The sequence below is a fragment of the Mandrillus leucophaeus genome, unplaced genomic scaffold, assembly GCF_000951045.1.
Source record: "Mandrillus leucophaeus isolate KB7577 unplaced genomic scaffold, Mleu.le_1.0 Scaffold929, whole genome shotgun sequence".
Taxonomy (NCBI): domain Eukaryota; kingdom Metazoa; phylum Chordata; class Mammalia; order Primates; family Cercopithecidae; genus Mandrillus; species Mandrillus leucophaeus.
In genome coordinates this window covers 510,875-525,453 of record NW_012110130.1, presented here as the reverse complement: position 1 = coordinate 525,453, position 14,579 = coordinate 510,875, and the positions used below count along the sequence as shown (strand labels likewise).

The window sequence follows — 14,579 nt, the reverse complement described above, 5'->3', positions numbered from 1 at the left end:
TGTTATAACTCTATCCTTATAGCGTGAAATCAACCATAGAAAATTTATAAACTAATGTGTGTGCCTGTGTTCCAATAAATATTTGTAAACACTACAATTTGAATTTCACGTAATTTTCATGTGTTGCAAACTATTCTGTGGTGATTATTATTATTTTAGCCATTAAAAAATGTAAAACCAGCTGGACACAGTGGTTCACTTCTATAATCCTAGTGCTTTTGAAGGCCAATGCAGGAAGATTGCTTGAGTCCAGGAGTTGGAGACCAGCCTCAGCAGCATAGCAAGACCCCCATCTCCTAAAAAAAATTAAATTAAAAGATAAGTTATGTCTTATATTTGCACAAACAAACATAAATAGAAAAAATTGTGAACATAGACCTTTTCAGAAAGCATTTATTATTTGGGGAGTAGATGATCCTTTTTATCATCACAATCCCTGCTGACAGCTACCAACTAGTTATTGATTGCCTACCATTAGCTTCAAACCCATCATGGGCATCCCATGCCACTTAAAACAAATCTGATATTCTTCATCCTGATTTATAAAGCCCTAAGTGATCTAGTCCCTCCCTGTCCTCTAGAACCTCCTCTTTCACTCTTCCTTCACCTACTCCACTTCCAAATTTACCGGTATTTTTTTCAAATCCTCAAATATGGTAAGTTTGTTCCTACCTTAGGGCTTTGTACTACTCGTTCCCCATGCCTTACGCCAAGAGTGGTGTTTCCCCAGGCATCACATACCAGGATTTTCTTGTTATAAGAAAGGACCATCCTGGTTGAGGCTTCCCCAAAAAAGTCAATCTAAGTCACCACTAGTGATTCTCATTCACATAACTATTTTAATTGTTTGCATACTATTTTTCGCTAATATTTTGTATGTTTGTATATTATTGACTCTGTTTATCTTCCACCACTAGAGAGGTGAGCAATGATTTTTATCTTGCTCACTTCTCAGTTACCTGATTTTAGAACAATGTCTGGCATGTATTAGGCACTCAGTAATTATTTTTTGAACAAATTAATGAAGGAATGCATGCATACACTCATGCCATGGGCCCAGCACTCTGGTAAATATCACTGATGGAGGCATCCTTCGACTTGTATTCTGCTCTACTTGTCCCCTTCCCTTCTTGGATACGCAACCTCATTTCTTGGAAAAGTCATCTATGTTCTGTTCTTCAGCAGCTTTCTACTTATAATAAATCCATTACAATCTGGCTTGTACCTCTACCCCTCAAAAGAAACTACTCACAATAGTTTCTCTATTTGCCAACAACTTCCTGTTTACTAAGTCCAGTGGATTTCATAGTCTTCATCTTGTATAACCCATCAGTAGCTTTTAATGGTTTCTTCCTTGAAACATCCATTCTACCTTCACATCTATGACACCATCTCTTTTGTTTTTATTTCTCTTAAGCCATGTATGCTTGTGGCTGCAATTTGATGTCACATCAAATAATATATAGCTATCTTTGTGGGTGGAAAATCATTTCTGCTTAATAATTTCATGTCTTCACAGTGTTCTATGTGAAGAAATTTGTGAACCACTGCAATAAGTGATACACGGCTTATATGCATACCTGTTAAAACTCTGTTTAGGCCGGGCGCGGTGGCTTACGCCTGTAATCCCAGCATTTTGGGAGGCTGAGGTAGGTGGATCATTTGAGGTCAGGAGCTCAAGACCAGCCTGGCCAACATGGCAAAAACCCATCTCTACTAAAAATACAAAAATTAGCCAGGTGTGCTGGCATGTGCCTATAATCCCAGCTACTTTGAAGGCTGGGGCAGGAGAATCACTTGAACCCAGGAGGGTGAGGTTGCAGTACGCCGAGATCGTGCCACTGTGCTGCAGCCTGAATGACAGAGCATGACTCCATCTCAAAAAAAAAAAAAAAAAAACTCTGTTTAATGACTTTTAGCTAGTCTTAATTTATGAACCCCATTTTTAATTGCAGAATATAAAACCCTTGTTATTTTTATTATATCCCAGTTGATAATACCTGAGGTTGTAAATTCCATTTTGTGTAGCTTTCATTTATTGTTTTCAGTAGAAAAGATTGTTGAGGTTATTGTTTTGCTACAGTTTCTCATTTTAGGGAATAAGAGCTGAAAGTATAGTTGTTTGAAGTAGTTTTTTTTGTTTTGGTTTAGTTTGGTTTGGGTTTGGGTTTTGTTTTTGTTTTTTGCAATGGAGTTTCGCTCTTGTTGCCCAGGCTAGAGTGCAATGGCACAATCTCGGCTCACTGCAACCAATCTCGGCTCACTGCAACCTCCGCCTCCCGGGTTCAAGCGATTCTTCTGCCTCAGCCTCCCGAGTAGCTGGGATTACAGGCATGCGCCACCACGCCGGGCTAATTTTTTTTTATTTTTAGTAGAGATGGAGTTTCTCCATGTTGGTCAGGCTGGTCTCAAACTCCCGACCTCAGATGATCTACTCACCTTGGCCTCCCAAAGTGCTGGGATTATAGGCATGAGCCACCGTGCCCGACCTGAAGAATATTTTTATAACCTATCTATTATTTTCCTATATCAAGGAAATAAAACCTTTACAAACCACCTGTTTGCAACATTAAAAATAAAATTAGGGGACCTGAGCATGTTGGCTCACGCCTATAATCCCAGTACTTTGGGATGCCAAGGCAAGCAATTCACTTGAGCCCAGGAGTTTGAGACCAGCCTAGACAACATGGCAAATCCCCATCTCTACTAAAAATACAAAAATTAGCTGGGCGTGGTGGCATGCACCTATGGTCCCAGCTACTCAGGAGGCTGAAACCCAAGGATTGCTCGAGCCCAGGAGGTGGAGTTGCAGTGAGCTGAGATTGTGCTGCTGCACTCCAGGCTGAGCGACAGAGCAAGGCGCTGTCTCAAAGAAAAAACAAAATTAGGGCTGGCCGTGGTGGCTAATGCCTGCAGTCTCAGCACTTTAGGAGGCCAAGGTGAAAGGATCCCTTGACCCCAGGAGTTCCAGACCAGCCTGGGCAACATAGCGAGACCCTTTCTCTACCAAAAATTTAAAAAATATATATATATAAAAATTAAAGTAGCCAGGCATAGTGGTGCACCCCTGTGGTCTCAGCTACCTGGGAGGCTGAACTGGGAGAATCGCTTGAGCCTGGGAGGTCGAGGCTGCAGTGAGCCATGATTGTGCCTCTGTACTCCAGCTTGGGCAACAGAGTCCAAAAAAAAAAAACCAATTAGTTGGCAGACTAGCACTCTTTGTTAAGGACTCTCAATAAACAACCTAAGAAATAAAGTGATCCACATTTAAGCTGATCCTTAACTTTTCTTCCAGTCTCCCCAAAGCATGGGGGTGTGCAGGGACTAGGTTTTTCTCCTCCTGTTTACAGCCACCACCTCCTCAGAGGTCTGTGTCCATCATCTCCTTTCCTCCTTTGGTTTCAACTTCTCCATCTCCACTGTCTTTCCCAGATGTTCAAGTCTTTCCCATTCTATAAACAGACTCCACCAAATCCCCTTCCTGGGTACTGCTTCATCTTATTCTGCCCCTTGATGCTTCTCAATATGTAACTTCTCTCTCCTACAACTTCCATTGAATTTTTTAAAACATTTTTTATTCTGAAATAATAGGTTGGTGCAAAGGAGGTTCTTGCTATTAAATGGCAGAAACCGCCATTACAGTTACCTTTGCACCAATCTAATATACATACTGAAAAGTATGTAAAATACATGTGCAAAAGAATAAATTAGTTATGTAGTACACACACAAGTTAACTATTGCCATGTTGAACTAACAGAAAATTGCAGCTATGCTAAAATCCTGTGTGCTGTTTCTGCTCACTGGAAGTAACCTGGCTTTAAAGAAAAAAAAAAATTCCGGGTTAAGTTCACAGATCCTGGCTTTTATGAGTAATGATTTCTTTGCTCTTTTTATCATTTTACCACCTTTGTATGCATCACTTTACTGTTCATCCTGCTGCCTTTTACTCTTTCTAGAATATCTCAGAATTTTCACAGTAAGGTTATCTGAGCAGTTGCCACTTTGAATGGGTGTTTCTCAGTCCTAATCTCACTAGGCCTCTCTGCTGTATTTGACATTATAGATCAGTTCGTCCTTCTTAAAACAACTCTCTAAGGTCTGTTACTATATTCTCCTATGTCTCTGCATCCTTTTACCTTCCCTTCTATGTCCATTTCACAGGCTCCTCTGCCCGCCCCTTAAGCATTGATGTCTTCAGGTTCCTTCCTCAGCCCACAGCCACTCTTACACTCTCCATGGTGATCCTGTCCACTCTAGTGATTTCAGTCTTCACTCTTATGCTGATTACTTTCAGATCTACTCTCCAGCTCAGACTCTTCTGTCTCTACATAGAAACTGCCTCCTGGAGATCCCCACCTGGATACTCCATATCCAAGACTGTCTTCATCAACTTTCCCTCTAAACTTGCTCCTCTGTCTTTTTCTACTTTTTCTGAATCAGTCATTGCTCACCCAAGTTCAAAATATGGAGGCATCCTGATTTTTCCTTTCCGTCATTGCCCACATCTTTTCAATGACCAAGCGACACTAGTTTTCTTTTCTTTCTTTCTTTCTTTCTTTTCCTTTCTTTCTTTCTTTCTTTCTTTCTTTCTTTCTTTCTTTCTTTCTTTTTCTTTCTTTTTCTTTCTTTCTTTCTCTTTCCTTCTTTCTTTTTTTCTTTCTTTCTTTCTTTTCCTTTTTTGACATGGAATCTTGCTTTGTCACTCAGGCTGGAGTGCATTGGTACGATATTGGTTCATTGCAACTTCTGACTCCCAGGTTCAAGTGATTCTCCTGCCTCAGCCTCTGGAGTAGCTAGGACTACAGGTGCACACCACCATGCCCAGCTAATTTTTGTATTTTTAGTAGAGACGGGGTTTCACCATGCTGGCCAGTCTGGTCTTGAACTCCTGACCTCGTGATCCGCCCACTTCAGCCTCCCAAAGTGCTAGGATTACAGGTGTGAGCCACCGTGCCTGGCCCAAACTACAACTCTAACTGTCCTAACTTCAACACTTAAAACTGGGTAAAGCTCCTGCTCCTTTACTTGACTTACAAGGCCCTCCATTCTTATGCCCTGCTTTCTCCAGCCTTGTCTTCCATTTACACCTGGCTATGTATGTCATATTTTGGCAGCATGTATGCTCTTTTTTAGTTCTATGTCATTGTTCATTCTGCTCCCTCTGCCTAAGATTCTCCCATTTGATTTACACCTCATTTGAGAGTAAATGTAAGTTTTACACCTTCAGGGAAACTTTCTCTGACCCCTCTTTAACCCCATCCGCTGGTGGGGGAGTCCCCCCTCACCACTGCATTAATGCCTTGTACATACTACTGTCACTGTATTGACATTGTTTTGTAATTATGTGTATGCCTCTCATGTTCTACTGGCCCATTATACTGTGTTGAATACTGAACACAGTACTTGGCACAATGCCGAATGGAATGAGGAGGGAGGAAGGAGAGGAAAGCACACATTGACATTAAGAGTAAAAGAATTGTTCTTACCATGTTATATACTTTAATATATGGAATTGCCTGAATACAGGTCTCCATACCAAATTCTAAGAAACTTCTAAGGAATCCCTTACCTATAAAGTCTTTTGGAAAGAATGAGGTTTTAATTTTCTTCTAACGTCAACAAACTCTCACAAATATTCATGTTACAGACCAAACCTGGACCACCCAAAAAGCCGAAGACCCCTTCAAGACCATCAGCCTTAGCATATTGCTATCACTGCGCACAAAAAGGCCATTATGGACACGTAAGTTTGAATGACATTTGGACATAAAGCATTCTGTTGTCAGGGAGTGTTTTCTGAAAGACGAACTCAAAAAGAATGTAACTCTAACTACTTACTTTTTAATAAACATTAAAGTAAGACTTAATATATTTTCAACTGATTTATCCCTTTCCTCCCTGCTAGAGTAACAAGCTATCAGAGCGTATTCCTCTAATTATCTTACATGTACATGAACAAGTTGAGATAAAACTAATAGAGCTGATAAAATCAATCAGACAAATATGATAGTCAACAGTATGATAGCAGTTCTCTTGATTTCTTATAAACACAATTGTTTTGACACAGCCATAGCATGATTTTAGATTTTCTTTTTTTTTTTTTTTTTTTTTTTTGAGACAGAGTCTTGCTGTTTCCCAGGCTGGAGTGCAGTGGTGCAATCTCTGCTCACTGCCACCTCCTCCCAGGTTCAAGCCTCAGCCTCCCAAGTAGCTGGGATTACAGACACCTGCCACCACGTCCAGCTAATTTTGTATTTTTAGTAGAGACGGGTTTTTACCATATTGGTCAGGCTGGTCTTGAACTCTTGACCTCAGGTGATCCACCTGCCTTGTCCTCCCAAAGTGCTGGGATTACAGGCGTGAGCCACCACGCCCGACTGATTTTAGATTTTCATTGTGTTTTTTTTGTTGTTGTTGTTGTTTGTTTTTTGTTTTTTGTTTGAGACGGAGTTTTGCTCTTGTTGCCCAAGCTGGAGTGCAATGATGTGATCTCAGCTCACTGTAACTTCCATCTCCTAGGTTCAAGCAATTCTTCTGCCTCAGCCTCCCGAGTAGCTGGGATTATAGGTGTACGCCACCATACCCAGCTAATTTTTTATATATTTTTTAGTAGAAATGAGGTTTCACCATGTTAGCCAAGCTGGTCTCAAACTCCTGGCCTCAGATGATCCACCCGCCTCGGCCTCCCAAACTGTTGGGATTACAGGTGTGAACCACCGTGCCTGGCCTGATTTTAGATTTTCTACTTAGTTCTCCAGTTTTCCCTGGTACAATGTTCAGTTAAGTCTACATCCCATACATGTAAACCTTGGCATTCAGTGGTGAAAAAACAGATGCTGCATCATTGACTTGCCCACCTACCCCACAGATGCCCAGATTCCCTATCCAGCCAACATATTCCCTAACCCCAACTGAAAAGGCCAAACTGTGTGTGTTCTAGATGCTGAAACGTCAAAGCAGAAGAAGCTTCTCGTTGAGAACTTGGCATGAGGCCACTAGGCAAATGCCACATTAAGTATGAAACAGCAGCAGCTCATTTCAGAAAAAGGATGTAATAAGAATAGGCTCAGAGCCCATACTTCTAGGAATCTTGAGGCAGTGGAGGAAAGGCAGTGGCACAGAAAGTAGAAAATTCTTAGAAAGGAATGTACTATTCCCAGTCTCCAGGTAGGCTTCTAGTAGCCTAGAAACCAAGATAAACTAATATCAAACCAGATCTGGCATCAGGAAGCAGAAAGCATGCAGAGTGTTGGGAATCCCCAAAATGAGAAGTATGAGCAATGGGATGGGGTGGGTGGTATTGCAGGTTACCACTTGAATTCCAACTATGACACATCACTGATGTGGATCTTGGGAACTGGAGCCCTACATTGTAGGGCAACTGGAGAAGAAAAGTACTGAACAGAATCCATAAACAGATAAATTTTATCTTCCATATTGGGGCAGCAGCACCTGTGGGGATGAGACATAGCTTATGAAAGCCAGGATGAGCTCTGAGCCTCAGTTCCAGTTTTGCTCTGCTACGGACTCAACCATGTGACATAAACAACCCACTTTTTCTCTTTGGTCCCATTTCTTTATCTCCAAAGCGGAGAAGTTGTACAGGAAATCTCTCAGCACAAAGTAGAGAAGAGTTTTTTTGAGACAGGGTTCTGAGTGCAGTGGGCATATCTCAGCTCACTGCAGCTTTGACCTCCCAGGCTCAAGTGATCCTCCCACCTCAGCCTCTCCAGTAGCTGGGATTACAGGTACACACCACTGTGCCCAGCTAATTTTGTTTATTTTTTGTAGAGACAAGGTCTCACTATGATGCCCAGGCTGGTCTCAAACTCCTGGCCTCAGAGCAATCCTCCCTCCTTGGCCTCCCAACGTGTTGAGATTACAGAAGTGAGGTACCATACCCAGCCAAGAAGACTTCTTTTACAGAATTATCATCTCTAGATCTTTTACTGCTCTGTCCATTCCTCTTTACTAAACATTCAGATGTTGTCGACACCTTTAGGGAACGTATTCACATAAGCTTTCCATTACCGCACAAATCACATAGATGTACAATTTATGCTTGCTTACCTCTTTAAAGCAGAGGGGTATAATTTTAGCATTTATGTTTGTTCAATTAAAGAAAAACAATTATAGTTGGATGCTTACTAGTCACTTCTGTTAAGGCAGATAGGAAATATGTTAAAAGCATGTGGAATTTATCCCTAAAATCTAGATTTAGATAATTTTTAATTTGCAATAAAGCAAATTTGGCAGCCTCATGACTGCCATAGATGAGGAACTCTAGATTATTTACACTAATGAAGAAGATCATTGGTGTGGCTAATCCAGAATAGTAGATAAATTATATAGCCAACTATCAATTGTCTGTGCTAATGGAGGGGACCAGCGATGTGGATAATCAAAATATAATTTACATTTAGCTTTGGAAAACATTTGTAGTATGATATAGCTCTGTGTAGTCACATCAGTCTAGACCATATAAGACCTAAATGGGGAATTATGCAGGTGGTTAAAGATGTTTGTGGACCTCCTCCCTTTCAATGTCCAGAAATCCAGCCTTACAGATATTATTATTGAATGCATTCCTCATGTGAAAGACTAGATCTAAGGTGAATATGACATTACCCTTCCCTAATTTCACTCGCTCTCTAGCTGGGGGAAGCAAGGACAACAGTAGTCACTATACAAAGATTACTCCAGGAGAGTGTGAAAGGGGGAACAGGGACTGGGAGAGTTAAAGATTCTGCTGAAATGAATATTAGTTGAGTGTATCAGGACCTCTGTTACCTTTGCATAATCACAATTTGCTTTTTTTTTTTTTTTTTTTAGACAGAGTTTCGCTATTGTTGCCCAGGCTGGAGTGCAGTGGTGCAATGTTGGCTCACTGCAGCCTCCACCTCCCGGGTTCAAGCTATTCTCTTACTTCAACCTCCCAAGTAGCTGGGATTACAGGCATGTGCCACCACGCCTGGCGAATTTTTTTTTTTTTTTTTTTGTATTTTTAGTAGAGATGGGATTTCACCATGTTGGCCGGGCTGGTCTCAAACTCTTGACCTCAGGTGATCCACCTGCCTCCGTCTCCCAAAGTGGTGGGATTACAGGCGTAAGCCACCATGCCCAGCCAAAAGCATTTCTTTATATTACCATATAAGTTTGTCATATAATCTCCAGGACTCTCCCCACAATAACAACAACAAAAAAAACTGAATAATCCAGATAGTCACAACAGATAAATCTGAAGATAGCAGAAGGATGGAAATGATAAAGATTAGAAGCAAACTTACTGAAATAGAAAAATGAACAGCATCAACAAAACCAAAAGCTGATTATTTGAAAACTATTTTTTTCAAAACAACAGAAACTTCTGGGAAAACTACTAAAAGAAAAAGAAAAGGTACTAATAAACAATGAGTGGAAAGTGTAAGTAACTTAAGATACTATATAAATGTTTTTAAATTATAAGACAGTACTTCATAAAGTTAAATCTGAAAATGCAACTAACTCCAAAATATATATGTAAATTTACCAAACTGACTCAAGAAGAACAAATCAACTGAACCAATACCATTAAAGAAATTGAATAAGGCCAGGCACTATGGCTCACACCTGTAATCTTAGCACTTTGGGAGGCCAAGTTGAAAGGACCTCTTGAGGCTGCCAGTTTGAGACTGGGTAACATAATGTGAGACCTTGCCTCTACAAAAAACAAATAAAAATTATGAAGTCTGAAGCTTAAAACTTATATCATTGTTCACTGGAATATTCGTCAGTAAGAGTATAAAAACACATGAGAATGGCCGACTTCAACTTGATGACAGTGGTAACTTCTGGAAAGGGAAGGAGATGACCGCAAAATGGGAAGGACTTACACAGAGGATTTCAGTTATATCAGTAATATTTTATTCTTGGGGGGAAAACAAGGCAACTAAGGTAAAATGTTATGGTTTTATATAAGGATGAATATAGGTTTTTAATTATTTTTTATACTTAAGTGTGTGTTTGGAGTGATTTATAATTTTTTAACTACAAATTAAGTACCTAAATGTTTGGCTGCTAGCTTGGCTAGTTCAGACTTGGCTCAATTTTATGTGGATTTTTCACTTACTTTTTAAAATATATTCTAATTGTTTTTCATTACTTAGCTAAGAAACAACATTTTAAAATAACTTTTAGGCAAGATGGCAGAGGCAGAAAGGGGAAAGTTCCAAAAGAAAAGATTTCAAACATGCTGAATGGATATGTGTCACAGATCATGATAAACAAAAGCCTGCTATGTGGTGAGTGGTTCAGGCCAAAGACTGTGGATTTGGGAAATACTAGCTGTGTGAAGGCCAGAGTCATGAGAGTAGGAAGCTGTCCTGGGAAAATGAGCAAGAGTAGGGATTTCAACTTGGGTGGGGGAAGCAAGAAGAGAAACTTCTTTTGGGGTGTCTCACAATGACCTAGGAACAGTTTTAAACTAGGCATAACCTACCACCAACCTACCCCCCAGCATAAGAATCACTACCCCTATAAGCAGTGAATGTTGAGTTAAAATAAGCTTCCTTTTGGAAGTGATGGACAAGCAAAGGAGTAATACTAACATGAGGCCAAATAACATAAACCCACCAACAGAGGGGCAAGGTTGCTACCTCAGACTGTGAAAGGAGTTAGGCAGAGAAGGCTGAAAAAAGATATGAAGGGTTTCATAGGTAAAGAAGTAAGGGAAGAAAACTCAAGCTTGAAAGAATATCATAACACAGTGTGGTTTAGGGCTGGGTGACCCTCCCAGCACCCCAGCAAGGACCATGTCCTACTGACACCACATGAGGTACCAGTGATATGGGGCTCATTCTAATTAACATCCTACAGACTCTTGCAAAAAGGTTTTTGAACAGTGTGACCATGTGACATCATAATTTTAAATACAATTTGTAGGAATGTCCAGAAAGAGAAGTGTATGACCCATCTCCAGTATCGCCATTCATCTGCTACTATGATGACAAATATGAAATTCAGGAGAGAGAGAAGAGACTAAAACAAAAAATAAAAGGTATGTTGCTAGACTTCTTGTTAGATCACGTTTGCAGTAGTTTCTAAATTTCTGTGTTTGTACTGTCTTTGCCTGCTTTGGGGGTCGTTGGTTAGCATAGAAAGTATTTTTAATAATTACCAAAGAAACTGGAATTTTCTTGATCTCCAAAAACCAAACACCCACTTCAGAAATAATCCCATGTTGCAGTCTCATCACAATAATTTTTTTTACAGTGATCATTTTAGGAAATGTCCAGAAAATATTGCTATCCATCTGTGTAGGCAGTTTTTAAAGGCTCCTTTGAGATTTTTTTCTGTTTGACAAGTAATTTTCTTTTTCCATTTGTATTTCTCCAGTATTTTTTATGGAAGGAAAGGCTTTCCTGCTAACTTGTTCCTAGAGCTTCCCTGAAAAAGTCATTTCTTATAGGCCACCAGTGCAAGCAGAGCTCCAAGTTCACAACCACCTCTATGGTTTCTGTATTTACTGTTTCACACATGGTTCTTTATCACCAAATTAATATTTTATCATTTAAGTTTTCTCTACCTCTGTTATTTCTTGTTACTCCAAGGTGGTTTTCCAAGTTATCTTTCTTGCTTTAAAAACAAAACAGTTTTGTATTTTTTAGTTTGTTCTATACCTTATTTTCTGACTCTTTTGGCCTTTTTCTTTTTTGGACTCTTAGTTCAAGACTTTTCCAAAATGAAGGTACTAATTCTGAGGAAAGTAGAGGAATTACTCTCCCAGCTCCTGCATATTTTACATATTTAAGATAAAATGTATGTCATCTACAGCTATCCCTGGATATTGGTTCCAGGAACCTCCTCATTTACCAAAATCTGCACATACTTATGTCCCGTAGTTGACGCTGCAGAACTGGAGTATAGGAAAAAGTAGCCGTTCATATACACAAGTTTCTAATCTGTGGAATGGTGTATTTTCAGTCCTCATTTGGTTGAAAAAATCCACATTTAAGTGGACCCATATAGTTCAAACTCATTGCGCAAGGGTCAACTGTATGTAGAAGTTATAGTAGTTGTAAATTATGATTAGGCAACCAAATTAGAAAGGGATTAAAAAGAATTGCATGAAAATGTCATCTCTAGATTAAAGGATTATGTGTGCTTTCTGTTTTTTTATGTTCTTTATACTTTTCTGTTTTTTCTAAGTTTTCTATAATGAGCAGTTATGACTTTTATAATCAGAGAAAAACAATTTTGCTTTTTTGTTTTAGCTAGTCGTATCGACATCTGTAGCCTGAATCCACTTTGAGGTGTTCACTATGATCCATTGAAATTTTTATAATAAATGTCTATGCTAAAAGTTTTTATTGGCCACTTTTTTAATCTTTAAAGATTCTGTTGACTTGCTAGTTTTCATCTCTCACTGTAACCTCATCTCCCACCTACCCGTATCAGAATCACTACCCTCAGAGACACGTATTAAGTGTGTCAAGCCCTGACAAAACATAACATCAGCTTTATCACTAAAACCTCTAAGATACTTGCACACACATGCACTCGCACACACTCCTCAAAGCCAGTGATCTCTACCCTGGAGGAATAATCTCTTGGGCAGTTTGACATCCACCTAAAAGTACTGTGGCCAGGCCTTATCTTTAGAGGGTAATTGAAATGTCATATGAGACCATCAAAAGGCTGTTTTATAAATCTTGCTTTGCCTTATTTTCAAAGGCTGAGTCTTCATCATTGGGGAAACTTGTATTGGTCAGACATGACTTTTCTTCACAAAGCCATGACGATTACTGTTCTTACTGGTGCTCGTCTCCATTGCTTAACCTTGTTAAACTGTTGAAAAGGATAATTAACTATCATTGGATTTGTGAATGTGTTTCATTTTTAGCAATCAGAAATTTAGAAATTTAATTTTTAGTGAGTGATGTCATATTGTTAACATGTTTAAATGTCTTAACTTCCCTGTCTGTTAAGTTATTTACACTTAGGAAAGCTCAGCATGGACTGTTTAGCTGCTGAATATGCAAAAATACTTTTATATTTTTCAGTACTCAAGAAAAATGGGGTTATCCCAGAGCCATCCAAGCTACCTTATCTAAAAGCAGCAAATGAGAACCCCCACCATGATACAAGGAAGGGCCGTGCCTCGTGGAAAAGCAACAGGTGGCCTCAAGAAAATAAAGAAACACAAAAAGAGATGAAGAACAAGAATAGAAACTGGGAGAAGCACAGGAGGGCTGACAGACATCGTGAAGTGGATGAGGATTTTCCCAGGGGTCCCAAACCCTACTCTTCTACTGGCAGTTTTAAAACCCAGAAGCCTTCTAAGTTCTTTCACCGTTCATCGCATTACCATATGTCAAGAGAAGACAAGTCTCCCAAGGAGGGCAAGAGGGGCAAGCAGAAGAAAAAGGAGAGGTGCTTGGAAGATGATGACAATGATAACTTATTTCTCATTAAGCAGAGGAAAAAAAAGTCCTAAGCTGTCAGGCAGCCTCTGATGTGGCTTTTCATTGTTCATTTGGCCTTTGTGTCTATAACCTTCTGGCATTGTGTTTATTATCTATGATTAAATAAAGTGAGTTTTTGGTTTTGTTTTTTTAATTTCAGCCATTCCTAAAGTTACTGAACATCCATGGAGATCTCAATTCTCTGTGTCCAACAGGATATTAGGTAAGAAAGTACAAAGATAAACCTGGACTTATCCTATTCCAATATGTCATCTTTACTCAGAATCCTAGGGATAGGTAGAAGAATTCATCTTTTCAAGAAAGCTTTTTAAAAATACTTTGGAAAAAAAAAAACCACATCAAAGGTAATTCATCCTCAACATGAGTATGAAATTAAATCCTTGCAGGAAGAGAAATTAACACTAAGAAAAAGTCATCAACATTTTTCAACTTTTTTTTTTTTTTTTACATTGGAAAGGACAATAACTATAAATCTATATCCAGATTTTCTTGCCGCTGAAGCTGTTGTCAGAATCTTCCTTTGGACAAAACATCACTAGCTGACTATAAAAACAAAAGTGTCATCATTGAAGCCCTGAAGAGGCAGGGAATTGAGCTTCAGCAAAATACAGGTAAAGAATCTATCCAACATAAATGTCAGAAGACAAATTTCCTAAACAAGTGAAAGAGACATCAAAAATTTTAACATAATCACAATGAAATCATTTTTTACCACTTTTACAGCAGTGTTTCAAGCGTACTGTCACTCAGATCTGTGATGAATATTACTCAAAAAATTGTTTTGTTCTCTTGCATTTTTTTGAACTACCACAAAGCTATACAGATTTTTTTGTACTTGTGGATCTTTTGTACTTCTCATAGCCTAATGTCAGAATAAGAAAAATAAAATATCTGAAAGAGAGTAAATACCTGTGTTTATTATGTAAAAAGACAATGAGAGTTTGAGTGACAAAGAGCATAGTTATGTTTGTTTTGTTTGTTTATTTGTTTGTTGTACAGACAAGGTCTCACTGTGTTGTCCAGACTGGTCTCCTGAGCTCAAGTGATCCTCTTTCCTTGGCCTCCCAAAGTGCTGGGATTACAGGCATGAGCCATCACTCCCGGCCTCGGCATAG

The 14,579-nt window shown here is 39.2% G+C and overlaps 1 protein-coding gene across 4 annotated transcripts in view; it reads left to right on the top strand.

The window, feature by feature from the left end:
• ZCCHC7 (zinc finger, CCHC domain containing 7) overlaps positions 1-14,362 on the top strand; it is a 275,882-nt gene extending 261,520 nt beyond the window's left edge. For all 4 annotated transcript variants that reach the window (XM_011970119.1, XM_011970120.1, XM_011970117.1 and 1 more), the window contains 3 exons: positions 5,649-5,744; positions 10,922-11,036; positions 13,042-14,362. In XM_011970119.1, coding sequence (XP_011825509.1) covers positions 5,649-5,744; positions 10,922-11,036; positions 13,042-13,475 — 645 coding nt within the window. In that variant the 3' untranslated portion in view covers positions 13,476-14,362. The remainder of the gene's footprint in view (positions 1-5,648; positions 5,745-10,921; positions 11,037-13,041) is intronic.
• The last annotated feature ends 217 nt before the right edge of the window (positions 14,363-14,579 follow it).